The following is a 14,660-nucleotide window of genomic DNA, read 5'->3' as shown; positions in this document are numbered from 1 at the left end:
ATATTAGAAATGGAAAAATCATTTAGGGACGAAGGGAGTATCATGTAACTCATCACACAAACAAACTTTACACACACGGTGATGCACTAGTTTGACCTTATTTTTACATACGTACATATTAATGAAAATTATATAAAAAAAATTATATTATTAATATGAGAGATTGTTAGATACACCCGGGTTCACTGTACACTCATGAGTATTTTGTTCTTATTTTGATGATTGTGTTTCATTTAATCATCAAATGAAAAGCAAAAACTAACCTTGAGTTAGTTGGGTGTACTGTAAACCCGGGTGTATAAAACAAATTCCATATTAAACTATATATCAATACTTATCTAACAACATATTTTATGATAAAATATGTTGTTAATATGTTAATAAAATTTTATAATGTTTATATATCCAGTATGCCAGTTATTATGGAACGGATGAAGTTTTTTCATGTACTCTCTCTGTTTTTAAATACTTGTTCCATTTCTCCATACGCGGAGTTTTAGGAGAAATTAGAAAAAGTAATAAAATATGGAGGTAGTGGGGTAGGTGGAAGAATAAAAAATGGTAAAAATCAAAAGTAGTTGAGAGAATTGGAGGAGAGAGAATAAGAAATTAATAAAATATGATTTATGTTGGGTTTACTAGTTAAGAGAAATGAATAAAATATTGTAAAAGATTTCCAAATAAGAAAATAGAGAAAGTATTTAAAAACGGCCGAAAAAGGAAAGTGAAGCAAGTATTTAAAAACGGAGGAAATAAGTTTTGTCTGATGATGAAGATGATTCAACATCAAAAATACTTAAATTAAAACAATATAGCAAATTAAATTGAAAAGATTTATGACTCCCATAAATTATAGAAGAACAATCTTTTGTTTTCCTTAAAATAAAAAATAAAAAAATGCATTGTGAACTCTCAAATGGTTGCTAGTCCCAAGAAAGATATTGCAGTCAGGGGGTTAAAGTTTTAACGTCATATAAATTGGCCACCTTTTCGGAAAAAGAAGAATATGTCATAATCACGATGTTAATGCTAATATTGGTCCATTTTTTCCGTGGAAAAAGGAAAGTTTGAAGAAAAAATAATTACATTGTGTTTCTTTGTACGATAACAGACAATACTTTTTTTAAATAATGTTCTGCCACTATTTTACATTATTTGTTGATCAATTCATTCAATTGTGTTAATCTGTTTTCTCTACAATTAAAGTAACGCACATTGATAATTAGCGTACAAGTTTAAATTTGACTTAAAGTAAAGTTTTTTCCTTAGTACTACTAACATAAAGATTTAGGCTGTTTTCTCACTAATGTTGATGGAGTATATCATTATTTTATCACAAATGTTTCGTAAGTTCGTATTTATATTCTTATGATAGTCATGGAAAAATGTACGACGAATTGAAAAATAATCTAATCACATACTCCATATAAGAAAAATTATTATCGTGATATTTTTAATAAATTTGAATTTATTATGGTATCTCCAATTATTATTACTTGGATTAATACAGTTTTTTAATCCTAACTTTCACCAATTTATTTTCATTAATCTCAACTTTGGATTATTCCTCAATAATCCCAATTTTAAGGTGGAATATCATTCTTCATACCCAACCGGTAATTAAACCTGTTGTACCATGTCACTTGACACATGTCAAGTCCTAATTGGTCCAAAAATTTTAAAAAACTAATAAAAAAATTAAAAACAAAAAAAAAACCCAAAAATCACAAAACACCAACCAGCCTCTCCTTCCCCACCGGCCCACCTTAACACCACCAGCCCGTGCCCAGACCGCCGCTTATTGCCTGCTAGCTAGCCGCCCCTTTCCGGCACCGACTTCCCCCCTAGCTTCTCGAAATCCCCTGTCATTCCGTCCCTCAAACAACCACGAAATAAACCCCTCCCAAACACCCCAAACCGCCTTTCCCCCACCTCAAAACCCTAGCGGCTAGGGTTTTCGTTGGTGGGGGAGGGGTATTTGGGGGTTTTCGAGAGTTAGAGAGGGGTGGAAAAGGAGTAACAAGTGGTGGTGGTGGCTGTTGCAGCCACCGGAACCCCAAAATCGCAAAATCGCAGCCATTGAAACCCCAAATCGCAAATTCAAGGGAGTTTCGCAAATTCAGGGGGTGGGTTAGGTGTTTTCAGGAGTAAGGGAGGGGTTTCAAGTGAGCTTCATGACCGGTATACCGGTCGGAGTTCGTGGCTGGGGGAATTGAGAGGAGAGAGAAAATGAAAAGGGGTTTGGCCGGATTTCATGGCTGGGGGACAGATTTCGTGGCTAGTGGCCGGATATCGTGGCTGTTAGCTGAATTTCGTGGTTGGTGGCCGAGTTTCATGGTTGGTAGCCGACGTCCGTAGGTGGTTGTCGGATTCAAGGGTTTTCTACTTTTCTGATATTTTTTTTATATTTTGTTTTTTTTTATTAGATTTCATTAACCAATTAACTTGTGGCACGTGTCACTTTTTAAAAAAATTAAAAAATAAAATCCATTGAACCGGTCATCGATTTTTGGGATTGAAGAAAGATAGGCCACCTTAAAGTTGGGATTATTGAGGAATAATCCAAAGTTGGGATTAATGAAAGTAAATTGGTGAAAGCTGGGATTAAAAAACTGTATTAATCCTTATTACTTGGAGATACTACGTTTATTTTTAATAAACGTACGTAGTATTTTTTATTTTTTTAATGAATGCTATAATAAATTCATTAAAAATACTATAATAATGTCGTGATATTATAATATTTTTAATAAACGTAGTATTTTTTTTTAAAAGAAAGAAAAAGGATTTCATTAATGAAAGATAGTCAAACGGCACTTACAAACAATTTCTAATTATTATAATGTCATACTTTATTTTTTAATAGTTGCATGATATTGACATTTTACACTATTCCTACACTTATTTTGACCACATTTTAATACTAATAATATATGTAGATACATTGTATTATATTATTTTAATTTTTGTTATTTTTTTATTTTAAGGGTAATGCTATATGCAGCCCTTCTATACTTCCTTTTTAGTATTGAGTTGGGAATTTATCAACAATTCACGAGTAAATCGGTGTAATTAATATTAAATTAATCTCGATATGTATTTTTATACTTTAATTGTTATTATTAAAGCATAATAAAAAAAAATAGTAATAATATTAAAGTAGTGCGTTGGTAAACATGTCTAATCAAAACGAGGCAACAATTAACAAAAGAATGAGGGATCAAATAATTGTGTTTATAGGTGTGCTAGCTATTTAAAACTCTCCCAATAACAATTATCGTTCCGCTGTTTATTAAATCATGACTATATTTCTTTTCGTAATAATATATACCTCCACAATAGTGATACACCACCAATTATTTTGATTGTTGTCTTCTCTTCTCTACTCTTCCAATTGTACTGTTAGAGTGTTCTTATGCAAAAATGAACTTTTCATTTTAAAACACATTGTTTACCAACAAAAAAAAAAATATATATTTTCTATTCTTTGCCAATTTTTAACATATAGAGAGTATAGTACCATGATATATGTAATTTTCTTTATTGTCAAGAAATGATCGAATCTTGGAGTTGTGACATGACAATAATAAAACATAAAACAGTAAACGTGAGGAACGTGTGACCCTACTATAATTGTGAATTTGTGATTTGTGATGAAGCCAAAATCCATAAATTTACAAGTTATTCAAAAATCTGACAAAAGGTTAGATTCCCACAAAGCTTCTCAAGTTGAGGTTAAAAAATAAAGGAAATATACATTCCACCAAATCTTAAAGTTTAGCATCAAGCAACATTTTATTTTATTTATTGTTATTATTATTATTATATAATTTATTTTTTTGGAGTTGAAATAGGAACCAAGTTCACTAAAAAGACTTATTAGTGAGTGAAAATGCTTAAGTATCGTGGTGTGAGAGGATTAAGATATAGTAAAAGTGAATAGATTAAAAAAACTTGTAACTAAGTAGAAAGCGGGTAGAATAAAAAAGTTTGGAGGTATATGTTAGACTGTGACTCTTGAATAGAAAGTTAGAGTTAGATTTTAGGATTATCAACCGCGCATTACCGTTGTAAGTAATTAGAATCAAGAACGTGCATGATTAACAACTAGTATGTGTATAATACTAATAAAAAATCTTTAACTTTTAACTTGTTTGACTCCAAATACACAATAATGATAGATAGTATATCGTGTTATTCAAATTATTTTCATATATATCTTATTCTCATCACAACGATTTAAAATGTAACTTTACCTATGTGATCAAATTCATGACCATGAGAGCGGAAGGATTGTTAATATGTTTGCTCCCATCATTAATATTATTGATTAATATCAAATCACCAAGAAAATTCCTCGTTGACAAAGAGATCTTACCAAAGCAAAAGAAAATTAAACCAATAGTTGGCTTTTCCCACGAGCATGTACCAAAATAATTTCCACTTTTGGAAAGCAATAATTAAGCAAAATAAGGAAAGTCCACTTATCAAAATCTGCTGATTAGACCAAATCATTAGTTATATATATTCAAGGCATAAAAGAAGTTTGTCTACATTCATTAAGGTTTTTTGTCATTGTATGTTGGTTGAAACCCCCATAACTGCTATTGTCAAAAAAAAAAAAAAAAAAAAAGAAACCCCCATAACTATGATATAATACGGAAAATATGTTGGTAGGTAGGTTCATCTAATTTTGGCTTTTGCTTCTATCGTACGCCTCTAGGAAATTTCATACTCTACTAAGATTAAAAAATTTTGTGTTATAGTGAAATTTAGTAATGCTTAATTTTGGTAGTACGGTCATATTTGAAAATATCAACAAATAATTTTAATTTACACTAAAATAATTTGCTTTTACAAAACAAACGTCCCGATGGCGTTGGATAACATGATTAAAATTAAGGATATTAACTAGAAATAAACATTAATTACACTGATTGACACGTGATTTTGAAATGCATTATAAAATTAATATTATTTTAGAAGATATTTAAAATTGTTATTTAACGACATTGACGTCCTTGGCTACTTGTTAGCTAGCAAGATCCTTTATTCTCCAAACTTATTGCAATTTCAAAATATTTAAGTTAGGTTAAAAATTAAGTTTGTATAAAAGCTGATATGGGCTGCAATTCAATTTACCAATCAAATAATTTCCAATAAATTTTCTATTAAATATATATCAGGTGAAAACATGCATATTCAAATGTATGCATTGAAAATATATACTTCGTATATATATATATATATATTTTGCTGCAATCATTACTATTTGCAAATCCTTTATATTACTCATGATCAGGATTTGATATAAATTACTGGAAATTGATAATGGCTCTTTGCTAAATTTCCTTACCACATGGATTTAATTATGAATTTCACTGAAAAAAAAACTACCCCCTCATTTTACGTACCAAAGAGTCTCACATTGTATGGAGTAATAAAAATGAGAAAATGAAGTAATTCTTTTACTTTCAAAAATTTATTACTCCGTAGTTAATTATCCTTAAACTTCTAGTCTTAATTTTCCGGCTATTGTGGTCTGACTTCTATTTTTCTAAAGGACTTGTATCAACTAGAGCAAATTCAGCTTCTATGAATTCTTAATCGCCGTAATCTAAAAGTATGCCGATCTTCAATCAACAATTTTGCACAATAGCTTCTTGCACGTTTGTAGTATGAATAACAGTCATTCGCTTATATTTTCATGTCAATAGATTGAACAAGAGATCTTGTACTTCACAGATAAACTGCACTCTCAAAAACATTCATCTATCTTTATTTGCTGCGTAATTGTAAAATGCGTAGGGATTAGTAATATCACTAAACAGCTCTAATGACATACTTAAGATCAGCACTAACAATTCGATACAGATATAGCTCTAAAGATTTGAGTATTAATATACTTTTAGCTATTCAATTTTCAAAGCTATACACAATTCAATCACAACGATAATCGACAACTACTGTAAGAGATAATCAGAAGAGAGAGCAGGTTATTGAACCACAATCAACCAAAACACATTCTTCGATCTATTTCCCTGAAGACGTCATTAAAGTAAGAAACCCACATTATTAGCATTGATTTAGCAGGTTATTGAACCACAGCAAGTTAGCGATTGTACACGGTACAAATATTTGCTATAAGCTAGAACAAACAACTGAATAAAAAATGCAAAGCTTTTGTATATTAAGGTCATCTAAATTTTACAACATCAACCATCAATTGTTGAAAATCTCATTTAGGGCTGCATTACACCGCCAGCACAGGATAAATACAAGGAAATTTTGCTCCTCAAAACTGCATATGCAGGACACGAAAATTTATCGTCTCCAATTTCCTTTTATTTTCAAAAAATACCACTTGCCTGTAAAAGCTTCTATAAGTAAATCCAGGAAATGGAAGAGAAGGGAAGGATGGCCAAGGTCCTTAGTTGGACTTTTACTTTGCATGGAAAATACCACTTACTACATCATAGCTTGGAACATAAAGAACTGCAAAAGAGACAGAATCGAAAAAAAAAAAAAATCATTACATTAAGTTTAAAAGAGCAAGCAAGGATAGAAAAAGAAAAAAAAAAAGACACAAAAATAATTTCAAGTAATTTACCATCTCCATGTGAAGCCATTGTAAGGGGAGAAGATAAGAGCTTTTGCGCGATGGAGGTAATGTCCTTTTCAGTGATTTCATCAATAGCTTTCAAAAAGTGCTCTACTGGTTTCCTGGTAACATTATAACAAAGTTCTTATCAGCTGGAAAGCCTAGCTAAACACAATCTTCCATACACAAATATGATAAATGATAGTAGCTTCTCGGCTAACATCCAGAATCTACTCTCACATAATGTTTAAATAATCCTTCTGTCTGTCAAAATATTCCATAATCGCAATCATAAAGTTCGTTGTTTCATTTTCATGAACTTTGTAAAGCATGTAGAAATGGCGAGTTGAGCCACATGCCTTCTACCAACACAATACCAAATTTGGCTATCTAACAGGCCACTACTAATCTAGTCCTGGGTAGGTCAACCACCCAGCTCGAAGCTGGGAAGAGAATAGTTTGTATGAGATGAAGGGAGGCAGGGAAAGAAAATGCTTGAGAGAAAGTAACATCATGACAGCAGCAGCTACATTGATCCTTAGTCTGCTAGAATCTCACTGCCAATACAATGATACGATACCTAATTACCAATACACTTTCTCCCACTTTGCAGGTTAGCAATGCTACAGAAAAAAACCATGGTTGCAGTTGCATACATAGTAACAGTAACAATGTCACAGAAGCATCATCTAGCAAGTGTTGCCTCAAGTTTCACAGCATGAATAAACAAATAAGAAATCTGTAATTTCATCATATTCAAGAGTTATGGAATATTGTTTAAAATTTATACTTGAAAATTCATCTTAGCACCTTTAACTTGTTTGTTGTGGCAAAAGAAGAGGTGTGAAATACATACTAATATTAATATATGAGATAACAGAGTTCTTATATGTAAATAACTACATATCTATAGTATGAACATGTTTATTGTTTAATGGGCTTTTAGTAACATATCACAACAGCAAATGTGGTAATAAAACTGTGTAGTGTCACCATATTAATTTAGCACAATTTATAAAGGTGAAACAGCCCTTCCATCAGGCTCTAAGCCTCTAACTATTAAATGAACCCTTGCACAGATGAACTTATACAAACCAGTCCTTCTGTTACTACAATATGTGAAGCATTGCAGCTGTTGCTAGCCAAACAAATACTGCATTGTAAAAACTGTTGCCATGATAAAAATCAATAGGCATTATGGAAAAGGAAAATATAACATGAAATTGGGAAACACTAGGTCATTAGGACAGATATAAACAGAAGTAATAATATATATAGTGCAGACATTTAAAAAAAAATGTTACCTCTCTCCATAGGTCAAAATCTGTCTACCAATGTCTTCAGATGCAACCATCTGTACATACATACAGACATTAAGACCAAGAGAAACTAAAAAAAGAAAAATATTCTATAATTAAATAAAATAAAAATAAAGAAATAAACCAAAGAAAGCATACTCTAGATTCCAAATTCATTAGAATAGCAGACTTAGTTGCTGCTTTAGCACGACTGAGCTGTAGCTGTGAGACTGAAAAAAAGAGTGAAAGGGGATTGAAAAATATTACAGTTCATAACTTCAAAATACACAACCGAAATATTAACATATCCAAAACAAACTACTGGCAAACCTTGTCCGAATGTTGCTACCGCAAGGAGTTCTCTAGCAGCAATCTCGATTGCATTCGCTACAAAGTCAGATCCCTAAAAAAGGATAGCTAGATTAAAAACCAGGATAAGCAAGAAAACGCGTAAAATGAAGAAACAAAAATTTTACAGCTATCCCCGCTTCAACTTGTCTAACAAAATATTTCATGAGATGCAAGTGCCATAGTGTATCCATAAAAAGTTAAAATTCAGAAAATCTTGATTTACTCTGGTATAACTTTACTAGCACATCTAAAAAACAGAACACTTAATAAATTGCGGCATCCATTGACGCTAAGAAGCATAATCATTAATTATCCGATGTCAACACAAGTATAAAACTATGCATCCATTAAAATGCACATTACCAGCAAGATGTTCAAGCATGACTAAACAGTAAACTCTATAGCCTGTTCAACTTCTCATTCACCCAGAGATTATTTTACAAACATAAGTGCAGATAGAAATAGATGCACCCAAGGTAATTTTTTTGCTCATTTAAAAATTATAATAAGGGCAAAATGTGTCAAATGAGCAGAAAAAATACCCTTGGGTGTACCCAACTCTTGGTCCACCCAGGCGTATTTCACCATTCACCCAGGGCTTAAACCTTCTGAAAAGTGAAACAAAGGCAAAAAGGGATGAGGGAAAAGATGCAAGGAAAACAAAAATCATTTCATTTTGCTGAATGGGCAGCATACCAAGAATAGTTCATCAAAGACAGCTTCTAAGCCATTTTTATCAAGTAGCTCGTTCTGATCCTCTGATGTCAAACAAAATCAAAAAGATGGAAAAGGGCCAAAAGGTTTGAAAAATAATTTAAGTTTCATGAGATCTGTTGGGTTTTAAAAAGGAACATTTCTCATCAGACCACGTTCGTTCTTATTTGCAAAGAGGACTGCCATAAAACCAGTGTTACTTTATGGTACCGAATGTTGGGCTTCTAAGAAGGAGCACATTAAAAAGATGGAGGTTACAGAGATGCGCATGTTAAGGTGGATGTTCAGGAATACTCTAAGAGATAGAATCAGCAAAAAGGTTATTCACTAGAAAGTAGGGGTGGCCGGCATTGCAGACGAAATAAGGGAAAATTGTCTGCGTTGGTTTGGGCATATAAGGCGGAGACCTGAGGGTGCACTGTGCACCAGTACGAAGAGTGGAAGAGTTGGACCATGGAGGGGTTAAACGAGGGAGAGGGAGACCGAAAATGACTTGGTTGGAAGGAGCTAGGAAAGATATGAAGTATATGGATTTGTGTGAGGATGAGGCATTGGATCATAAGGGATGGAGGAGGAAGATTTCTGACAATGACTACACAAATATTCACTTTTGGTTCATATAGCCGACCCCACATATGGGATTAAGGCTTTGATTGATTGATTGATTGGTCTGACTTAGTAACCCATCAGCATTCCCTCTACCCAATAACACTCCACACTGTCACAAGAATCAGGCCCTTCTTCATAAGTCATTACTGATTCTTAAAATCCTCCATCTCTCTTCCTACATGTAGTCACCACCAGGAATAATAAGCTCCAGTTAACCCCCACCAATTATCACCCTACTCAAATTATTTCAATCTCCGAGGGTGAATTATACACAACACCCAAGCTACAGTAATACAACACCACCACCACCACTAGATGCCCTAAGTCATCTCAGCAATATCAACCCCCAGCAGACGGGATGTGTAAAGGCAGTGGTCTTTCCTTGTTCAAATGCCAACCCACCACAACGAACCTCAAAGATTCACCACTTTTGCACAAGATCTGATCAAGGGGATAAATAAAGAGAAAAAGATATAGATCTGGAAAACAGCAACAGCCACTTCTCAAGGTCTAAAGGTGGCAAGAAAGTAAATTTAAGAGGGTGATAGATTTGAGGGCAATTGGGGTACGACAAAAAAAGGTGAATGGATGTCAGGTAAACAAAGTCAACTTAACATCCAATACCAGAGAAAAGATTGGCAATTGGTCGTGAAGACCATACAGATTATCCCACTGATGAGGTATTGTGCTAGGATGCAAGATGGCGTTGATAGGTGAAAGACGAGCCAGAAAGCAAAATGGTATATTTGTATTCCATGCAAGAGCATGAAATGACATTGGAGCTATATTGTTAAATTAAAAGGGATGGGTGCCAAAGATTTTGAATCCCTCAAGAATGGGAACCACAGAGCGTTGGGGTGGGAGCGGATGTGTTTATATCACCAGCATCCACATAAGAATACAATTAACCTAAAAGCAGGATCCATTCCTATTCCTGATTAAATATTTTCAAGCCAAATGCTCTCAGAGATATTGGGAAGGTGTGCAAGTGAAAGACCTCCATTAAATAGTAAACTTAGATAAAGCAACAGCTAGATCCAGTACTTTCCTAACGAAAAAAATATTGCTAAGCCATATAGCCTTGGATATCTTATTAGAAAGCATTTAGGGGGAAAAAATAAATAAATAAAATAAAATTACAGCACTGCAAACTTTTACAAGAAGAGCGAAGTAGACAATGATGGGAAAGTCCAGTACATCTCCAGTCATAATGTAACATGTAACTCACTACAACATATGCAATCTTTATTTTTACTACATATTCAACTCTTGAGTCATAAGATATAAAACATTGGACTTAAGAATTAACGGTGCTCCTAATTTATGCTAAGTTAGAGAGAAAAACAGTGACAAACAACGAAACAGCATACGTTATTCAATCACTCTGCAATGTAATCACTCAAGGCAGGATCACTTGTCAGGACTCAGATATCTTATGACAGCTTACAAAAGCCAAAATGTTTAGATACATAAAGATTGAACTAAAAAGCAGTGATTTCATCGAAAAATTAAGGCAAACATGCTGAATTGTGCAAAATGAAATGTTTACAGCAAAAGTTAAATAAAGGAAACAGAACATGACGTGTGATCATTATAAGTCAAAGATCTGCTTACAGTGGTAGCTTGAATTCCAAATATGCCTGTATTATTGTAGATGCTGTTAAAGGCAGAGAAAGACTGAATTTGTGGATACTCATTTAGGACATTCAGATCTGATCATAACAAAGAATGAATATTAGAAAATAAATAATATTAATTCAGATATACAGTAAAGCAAAACACAGTCAAGAATCTCAAGATTAATTGCAAGCATGGACTAAAAATATGTGATTTTACAGAAAAGAATCTCATTAAATAAATACAACAATCTATTCGCAGGAAATTACATTTTCCTGAATAGATAAACAAGAAGAGTACTTCAAACCTATGAGGGGCCATGGCCTACACAGCAAGCCATACTTCTCTATACTTCTCCGTTAAATGGCATTAGCTTGTACTTTATTTTTTCAATAATACACTCCAAGGTCATACTTTTCAATTATTCTACAGATTCAGAACAAAATAAATTAATAGCTATTATCTTGCACGAACACTCACATAATCGTGAATACATTCCTTTTCCAGGACCACCAGCTGAAAAGGATCCACCACCTCCCATAAGCATCTACATATAAACCACAAAAACCTTTTGCTTTAGTTATCTACAAAGTGAATAAGAGGTAGACAGAACAAGAGCAGAAAACTTGATATAGCTTTTATAATCCCACACTACCAAAAAAAACAAAAGGCCACCCCAGTGTCTCAAATTAGGTTCTTGCTCATGACTGCACAGATCATGTATACGCAGCCATTCTTCTATGAACTCTGGTGTAATATGAAATCATACATATGAGGAAGTAAAATCACTGCACCTATTGTTATACCTGAAGAACAGTCAGAATCATAGCATCTTTATCTTGCTGCCAGCCACCAGGAAGTTCAAATCCCAGTGCAAAATGTGTTATCTGGCCATATAGTAAGTTAAACATTAAAATCAGTCATTGAGTATTGAATACAAATGAGAAAATTCAACAGGCTAATATTACAAACCCCTGTTCCTGCTTGGCAACGGTAATCCCCTCCGATGTAAACAGATTTTGGCTCTTCGGGGCGTGGTACACGAGGTAGGTCTGACAGAAGAGGCTCTGCAATTGACAACAGATCTTCATGCTCAACCCCAGAAGCAGCAAGTACCATACGAGGAGCTGTGTAGTTTTCCTGCAATTGTTAAAGGGTAACCTTGATCAGAGGCAGATTTGATCAAGACAAAGATAACATAGAAACAAAAGTCTATATGGCAAGCTTGGCATGTAAAAATCATGGAAGTACAAAGTATACAAATAGCATATTATACTTACAGCAACAAATCTCTCCAGAACAGAGCTATCTAATCTGGCCATCGTTGATTCTTGGGCCATAAGAGAATGTGCAAGGGCACCAGAATAACCAGCAGAATGGATTGCCTCAACAAGCAATGCCTGGGGGTTGTTGGAAGCTTCATTTACCTCAACCTTTAGCTTCTTAAGCTGCAAAAGTAGCATTCAACATATACGCTTATAATCAACAAGGCCACTAAATTGGTAAAGATTAGAGTCGTGCGATCAAGAAATTACCGTCTCATTGACCTCCCAATCCAAGAAAGCAGGGTTCCTAACACAATCTACAAGAAGTTCGACCATTTCAGGAACATAAGTCTTCAAAGCATCAAATGTGTAACCCATCTGCTCTCGAGAAGCGGAGGAGTTCACATTGCCTCCTATGGCCTCTACTTCACGCACAATACGCAAGTGGCTACGATTTGTTGTGGTTTTGAATGCCATGCGCTCTAAAAGGTGTGTTGTGCCAAATGAAAATGGTGTCTCGTAAATTGAACCAGAGTCAATGTACAAACCAATTGAGGCAGTAGGGTTCTGCATATGAAGTTCCAAAAATAAAAATTCATCATTGAAAAACTAAACGCATACCAAACACCTATTTCAGGTATTTTGTGGCGAAGAAAATCCAGACTTACAGAAGAAGCCTCAGAGGCAATTTTGAGTCCATTAGGAAGAGTAGTTATCTTGGTTTTGGCTGGTTCCACGTAATCAGGCAGTGGTGGAGGCACTGTCACTCCCTCCAATGGGAAGTCTAGTGGAGGAAGGGATTTGCTACTTCCCAAAATCCAGTTTAACAATCCCCCAGAAGCATTTGTTTTGGCAGTTACAGCACTGGAACTGGCATATCTTGTCAAATACCTGCTGCCTTCGCGACCCTAAATCAATAATTTGACATCATACAATCAGCTTTTATGATATTATGCACAATCTATTATTACACATCTACTAAACCTTCTGTATTGCAGGAAGAGATCCAAAACATGAATGCATCAAGCTACTGTATTGTAGGAAGATATCCAAGACCATGTGTACTGCGTAAAGATCACAACTTTAACAAAAGGGCACAGCGTAACAAGGATGAGAAAGGAAATTACTCTTGTATAACTAATTGGTTATACTATTAATTGTATTGTCATATAAAAAACAAAGGCACATTGATAGGGCAATATTGCTTATTTTGTTTGAAAAACAAGAGAATTCATTATTGTTCTTATAGACTAACAAAGTGATCGTAATACTCGTAAAGTCGTACACCAAACAACTAAAAGGCAAAACCTTTCTACCAAAAATCGTAAGGAAAATTCTATTACAGTCTAGCAGAGTAGCATATTCAAACTAATATGACAAGATCAAAAATTGAACGATGGTAATCACCATTAGAGTATAGAAATTTCCAACAAATATTGCATAAACAACTCTAAAATAAATATGGCATTGCATTGCATATCAAACAGAAAAGGCCCAACCATGGCGGCATATCAAAAACATAGATCAAATTCATATGTTTCTACAAAATCAAATTGACGCAAATGATACAAATCAAACGGAAAATGATTGAAAAGAAGAAATAATATTTCAACAGATCTAAACATCAACATCAAAATAATTTGCGATAATCGATATTTCGTCAAATTGAAATCAATTTCAGGATAAATAATATCATCAAACAACCTAAACACTCAATCGAACTTGAATAACAACAACGAAAGTAAAGAACAAATTGAATCCAAAAATTAGGGTTTTAATAAAAATTGAAAAAAAAAAAGGAGAAAAAAGATTAACCTTATTTAGGGCATTAAGGCGAGAAGCTGCAGCTCTGTACATGATGAAATGATGAGGTGATTAGAGATTCTTCAATGGAGGATTTCTCTCTCCTGTTTCTCTCTCTTCAGTTTCAATGGAAATGTGGAAGAGTTGAGACTGCTGTTACTTGTTTCAGGGGAGGAGAGAGAAAATCGGGGGAAACTATTTAATCTGGGCTTTGTTTGTGTTCAAGACTTTTTGGCCCAGCTCATTTGCTAGCCCTGGTCTGTAATGTTATTTGGACTCTTTTAGAGGTCTCTAAGCCCAATTGAATTGATAGTTCACTTGTCAAGTCTTATTTTTTCTAAACTTATTTTATTTTAGCGTATGGTATGTTTTATTTTCTGATTTTTTCTTATTTGGACTTAT

At 33.8% G+C, this 14,660-nt stretch overlaps 1 protein-coding gene across 1 annotated transcript; it reads right to left on the bottom strand.

Moving 5' to 3' along the window:
- Nucleotides 1–6,050: 6,050 nt before the first annotated feature.
- LOC110692321 (mitochondrial-processing peptidase subunit alpha-like) lies at nt 6,051–14,432 on the bottom strand. The gene is made up of 13 exons (XM_021869327.1): nt 14,271–14,432; nt 13,124–13,363; nt 12,726–13,022; nt 12,471–12,638; nt 12,163–12,330; nt 11,997–12,077; nt 11,671–11,737; nt 11,188–11,285; nt 8,230–8,302; nt 8,059–8,129; nt 7,906–7,955; nt 6,611–6,723; nt 6,051–6,495 (listed from the first exon to the last, which is right to left on the bottom strand). Exons 1-13 carry the CDS (start codon nt 14,310–14,312, stop codon nt 6,443–6,445), a joined length of 1,521 nt encoding a protein of 506 aa, XP_021725019.1. The 5' UTR covers nt 14,313–14,432; the 3' UTR covers nt 6,051–6,442.
- Nucleotides 14,433–14,660: the final 228 nt, after the last annotated feature.

This window comes from Chenopodium quinoa, unplaced genomic scaffold, assembly GCF_001683475.1.
Source record: "Chenopodium quinoa cultivar QQ74 unplaced genomic scaffold, ASM168347v1, whole genome shotgun sequence".
NCBI lineage: Eukaryota > Viridiplantae > Streptophyta > Magnoliopsida > Caryophyllales > Amaranthaceae > Chenopodium > Chenopodium quinoa.
This window is presented reverse-complemented; position numbering and strand designations above follow the sequence as displayed.